At 41.2% G+C, this 6008-nt stretch overlaps 1 protein-coding gene across 1 annotated transcript; it reads left to right on the plus strand.

The window, feature by feature from the left end:
* Positions 1-1987, plus strand: LOC110258218 (olfactory receptor 52A5-like). The gene has a single exon (XM_021081407.1). The coding sequence runs from the start codon at positions 675-677 to the stop codon at positions 1563-1565; it is 891 nt and encodes a 296-aa protein (XP_020937066.1). The 5' UTR covers positions 1-674; the 3' UTR covers positions 1566-1987.
* Positions 1988-6008: the final 4021 nt, after the last annotated feature.

Genomic DNA, 6008 nt, shown 5'->3' on the forward strand with positions numbered 1-6008 from the left:
CCCTAGGCTCCCACTTTGAGATGCAGGCAGCTTTTCAATATCCTGTGACAGCCTCCTTGAAGCGTCCCATGTGCAAAGGCGGCAGAGTGCTTGTCATGTGCTCTTGTCACTTAGGTCCTTACCCCATCATCTGTGACGACATCACTTTGTAACTTACTTTCCCAAGATCCAGAACAGCAAGTGTGAGTGGTATTACTTTTATTTTATTCTCCCAGACTGTTGGACTGAATGAATAGGACTTCTTTTGATGAGGGATTTTTCTAGAAAAAAGTATATGTAGCACAACATTTATGTCCTTAAATCTTATTAACTTGGAAGACCGACCAAACTAGGCAGTGTTTTAACTAATTATGCAAAAGCTGCAAGCAGACACATTCTCTGAATATGTATGTGTTTGTATGTCTCTGTGTATATGAGAGAAAGACAGAGACAGAGAACTAGACGGAGGGAACAGAAACAGACCTTGAGGTACATCCTTCAAGAAGCCTGTATCCGCATTCCTGAATACAACTGATTGCTCCATCAAAAAATGCATATGTCTGTCAAAATGCCCTTTGAAACCACCTTTAACCACAGAAAGTATGAATCCGGGTGAGACTAGAAGACAAGAGAGACTCTCAACCCAAACAGCCACTTCGAATCGGAAGCCCTAAACCAGGAAGTTCCAGGCCGGTATGTTTCAACGCAATGACACCGTCTTCATGCCCTTAGTGCTGAGGCTGACGGGCATCCCGGGCTTGGAGCCCGTGCAGGCCTGGATCGGCATTCCTTTCTGCGCCATGTACGTCCTTGCCCTGTTTGGGAACTCCCTGCTCCTGGTCGCCATCAAGTCTGAGCGCAGCCTCCACGAGCCCATGTGTCTCTTCCTGGCCATGCTGGGCGCGACCGACGTGATGCTCAGTACCTGCATCCTGCCCAAAATGTTGGGGATATTCTGGTTCCACTCGCCAGAAATAGACTTCGATGCTTGTCTCTTTCAGATGTGGCTCATCCACTCCTTCCAGTGTATTGAGTCAGGTGTTCTGTTGGCCATGGCCTTGGACCGCTACGTGGCAATCTGTGACCCTCTGAGACATGCAGCCATTTTCACCCCCCAACTCGTCACTCGGATTGGGGTTGCAGTGACACTCAGAGCAGCCCTCCTGGTAGCTCCGTGTCTCATCCTCATCAAATGCCGCCTGAAACACTATCGGACCACAGTGGTCTCTCACTCTTACTGTGAGCACATGGCCGTTGTGAAGTTGGCAGCCGAAGATGTTCGAATCAACAAGATCTATGGTCTGTTTGTGGCTTTCATCGTACTGGGATTTGACATAATCTTCATCACCCTCTCTTACATTCGAATATTTGTAACTGTCTTCAGTCTGCCTCAGAGGGAAGCTAGGCTTAAAGCCTTCAATACCTGCGTTGCCCACATTTGTGTCTTCCTTGAATTTTATCTCCTGGCTTTCTTCTCCTTCTTTACACACAGGTTTGGGTTCCATATTCCACCCTATGTTCACATTCTTCTATCCAATCTCTACCTGCTTGTGCCCCGTTGCTCAATCCTGTCGTTTATGGTGTGAAGACGAAACAGATTCGTGATCGAGTGTCCAGGATGCTCCGCTCTGTGGGTGCTTCTTGATTTCTAATCATCCAATTTTATATCACATCACAAAACATGTCTCTGGACAATGTCTGTTCTTGGTGAGACTCTGCTTCCTCAAGTTCATCATATGCTGAAATACAGAGTTGTAAGTTTCCTTTCAAGACGGGTTGGCGCTAATTCCTATGTCGGTTTTTGGACAGATGATTAATTCATCAATAGATGGAATTGAAGACAGAAATCATGAAGACTTGAGTGTGGTTCAGGCAGTAAAGATCTTTCTTGACTATTTCAATGAAGAAAATTTCTTAAAAACACACCTAAGCGTAAGTGTTTGCCTCTGAGTTACAGCACGAAGTGCACTGAGTTCTTTAAAAACAATAAAATCTGTTGAAATTTGGTAATGCCAATAGCAGTGAGTTATTTTTGTCTTCTAATTTTGATGGCAGTAACGTCCTCCTCCTCATTATATTTATAATCCCAACTCAAGGTAAATACTTTTCTTTCTTGTGATCATCTGAGCACTAAGAATGTCAGATGCTTAATTTTTCATTGAAATGCACATGTGTACAGTTTCTATTGTGAGCATGTTCGGATTGTCGGAAGCCTCAGTAAGTATTAGTGAAAGTTCCCAGAGACCCCACATCCCGTTTTCCTTACCATGATGGTCTTACTTGGATGATATGCTTATTCCAATTAGTAAACTAATGTTGACTAATTATAATTAGCTCAAGTCCATGTATTATTCTAACTCCTTAATTTCGACTTCATTTTTTTGACCCAAGATCCTATCCAGGCTACCACATTGCATTTCGCTGCAATGTCTCCTTGAGCTTCTCTTGGCTGTGACTTTTTGCGAGTGTCCTTGTGTCTAATAACCTGGATAGTCTGGAAGAGTGCCGCTCTGGCATTTCATAGAAATCATCCGTTGACATCGAGCTGATGCTATTCTCCTGATTAGATCGGGGTCATGTGTTTTTAGGAGGAAGGCTATGCACTGACATTACAGTGCCGTTTGATCACACATCCTGGGTACACACTGTCAAGGTAACTTCTCCACTCTTGATGTTGACCTTGGTTACTTGTGAGGTTTATCCACTATAAACTTTTTTTTTTTTCAGTTCCTGTTTCCGTACTGTATTTTTTGGAAGGTAGTTTAGGCAGCCCACACCTAAGAAGTGGGGATTAATGTTTCTCCTCTCTTAGGATAGAGTAGCTATGTAATTTAATAAATTGTTTGGAATCCTACATGGCAGATTGATTTATTCTCCTATGCTTATTAGTTTACTCAATCACTTATTTATATTGGTATGAATTTAGAGTTTGAGTTTTCATTTTCGTTTGTGTTATGATCCGGTGTTACTTTCTTTTTGGTCAGGTTGTTCCAATTTGACCATTGCGGGATTTTTTCGTTTGGTTTCTCTTCCTCTCTTGCCGGAGGCCAGCTCCGGGGGCCAGGGAGTGTGCACTTTCCCGAAGAAGATGGATGGCGTCGGTGAATGTACAAATACAGAGACAGCCTCTTTGTCCCTTCTTTCAGGGCGCTGGACTGCTCAGATTTTATTGGCAACAGTGGCTGATTACATAGACAGCTTTTTGCTACAGATTACATCACAGTGTTAAAAGTCCATTGGTTAACTGTTACATGGTATAGCGGCTATACATCCTGTTTTAAGATCTTTGTTTTAACTAAGTGGGTACAATTTAGGGGCAGTTAGGTACAACACATTATGTTGTAAGATCTCTATCTCAACTATACGTCGTCCAGTTTAAGGGCAATTAGGTACAGTAGTTGCCACATCGTGTGGGAGGGAGGAGACTCAGTACAGATCATCCCACGGCCAGCCAGTCTTTACAATTTGAAGAGGCCACAGACACAAGAACTTGGCATTCACAAACCTTGTTTGCAGACTGGTGCTTATCCTCAAAGTGTTATGGCAGGGAGATAGTGTAAGTAAATATAAACCAACTTCACTAAACTAGCTATCACTTAAAAGCTTTTAAAATCAAGGACGAAACTCACAGCCAGGTTTCTTGGATAAGATATGTCTAACTTTTATGAAGCTCATTAAGATCCTAACTCTAAAGTTTACTATGTAACTAGTTAATAGATAGACACTATGTTTTAACTAAGTCGGATTAAAATAGAGGAAAAGTCCTTCAGGATGAAATTCTTATTAAATTATTGTTGTGACTTTTTTAAGTCACAAATCACCACAGGAAAATAAGAATGGGAAATAGGAATAATAAGTAAATAATCAGGAAAGCCTGAGGAAAACTGAATAACAAGTGAATAACAGAAAAGACTAAGTCATCCATGGAACAGTCCCCACTCAGCAACACAAAGTGGAAATTATTTCCTGGGAAATTAGTTTTCCACCTATGTCAGCAGGCGAGCCTTCCTGTCTTCTGGGGCCTGTCCTCGGAACCGTGCCGTGCAGGCAGCCTCCCTTCCTCGGCTTCTTGTATCGTCTCGGCTCCCCGCACTCTCTGACATACCCCTCAGTGTGTGTGTGTGTGTGTGTGTGTGTGTGTGTGTCTTCTTATTTTATAGCATTAAAATTTGCTCCAAGTTCTCCTTGCATATTTCCTGAACTGGCTCATTAGTCTGCTTGTTTTTACCTGAGTGTCTTTCTTTTAGGTTCTCTCAGCTGACAAAGCAAGGAATTTCGTGTGTATCCTAATCCGTGTAAATACACGTATCTGTAAATATATCTATATGGAACCATTTGTATCTAAATTAAGTTAATCTCGAGTCCTTACTAACATCTGCCACTTTCATTCGTTACCACATGAATCTTTCTAACCCCTTCTCCTTGCTTCTCTGTAAATTCCTTGTCCGATAGTGAAAGGACTTCAACCACCTAATTGTTAATTTCCTGTATCTGAGTAAACCCATGTCAAACTTGTGAATCCTTGACCGTGTGGTAAACAACTTTATAAACTAGAGTCAAGGGTTTGTGGTCCGTCGCGTTTGCTTTTATTCCTACACTTCACTCGCTTCTCAAGTTGCTTAGATCAGTACCTTTCCCCGCCATCCCCTTCAGTGAGATGATTTCGTACATCCGCTATGCAGCCAGGTTATTTTCTTACTGTCTGCGTTCCCGCTGGGATACCTCTACATTCCAAGCAATTATTGTGAATTTGCAAATACTAAGGCCTATTCTACGCTTATAAAGGTATATGCTTTAAAAAAATACATAATTTTATGTATTTACCACATGGTATCATACACAGTATTTGTATCAACCTAAATGATCTGTGGACACATGGTTTTATTTCTCCCTTTTAAATCGACATACCTTTTATTTCCCTGTATAGCTGCTCTGGTTAGGGTTTCAAGTGTGATGCCTTCATAGGAATGGTGAGTGGTGGGGTTTTTGCCTTGTTTCTGATCTTAGGGGCGAGTACCGCTTTCCCACCGTTAAGGATGAAGTTAGATGTAGGATTTTTCTGGTAGATGTTTGTTAGCGACTTTAAGAGGAACCCTGGAATCCTGGATTGCTGGAAGGGTTTTTATCCCCCCCACGCACACTGGGAATGGCTGTTGGATTTTGTCTGTGCTTTTGCTGCATTGATATGGTCATTTGATTTTCCTTTTTAGCCTGTTCTTGTGATGAAAAGACATTCATTGATTTCCCAGTATGGAACCAGCCTTGCGCCCCTGGAATAAATCCCACTTGGATATAACGTCATGTTTTTAATACGTTGTTGAAGGTTCTTTGTTAACACTTGGATGAGACTTGATGCGTCTGTGATCATGAGAGATACAGGTCTAGTTGGTCCCCTCTGTTACTGTCTTTGTCTTTGCTGTTAGGTTAATGCCGACCTCGGAGAGTGAGTTAGGACTTATTCCCTCTGTGTCTGCTTTCTGGAAGAGATTGGAGAGAATACTACTTCTTTGAATATTTTCTGGAATTCATCAATTGAAACGTCTGGCCCTGGTGTTTTCGATATGGAAATTTATTATTTATTAACTTACTGTGTAGTTTCATAATTCTGTTTCTCTCTGAATTTTGGTTATTTGCATTTTTAAGGAATTTATCATAGAATCCACGTTCTCATACTAGTGAAAATAGAAATTTTCATCGTACTTTCAATTTTATTTACAGTGTCCATGTAAGTAGTAGTTATGAGCACGTCTTTCATTTGTGATAGTAGCATTTTTCTATCAGTTTCCTGTTTGCTTGCTTAGAGATTATCAATTTTATTGAATGTTTGAATAAACCTGATTTTTCACCAAGTTCTGTATTTTTATTTTCCTTTGTTCGATTTCAGGGATATCTGTTCAAATTGTTCCTTTTATTTTTGTTTCCTCTGGCTTTATGCTTAATTTGATCTTCCTTCTGTGGTGTCCTAAGGCAGAGGTTTATATTATTGACTGCAGATCTTTCTTTTTCCTACTGTGTTCATTCAGTGCCAT

The sequence above is a fragment of the Sus scrofa genome, unplaced genomic scaffold (assembly GCF_000003025.6).
Source record: "Sus scrofa isolate TJ Tabasco breed Duroc unplaced genomic scaffold, Sscrofa11.1 Contig1574, whole genome shotgun sequence".
In the NCBI taxonomy this organism is placed as follows: domain Eukaryota; kingdom Metazoa; phylum Chordata; class Mammalia; order Artiodactyla; family Suidae; genus Sus; species Sus scrofa.

Bases quoted from the DNA above. Each gene is read 5' to 3' on its own strand.
- LOC110258218 (XM_021081407.1), top strand. From the start codon at position 675: ATGTTTCAACGCAATGACACCGTCTTCATGCCCTTAGTGCTGAGGCTG.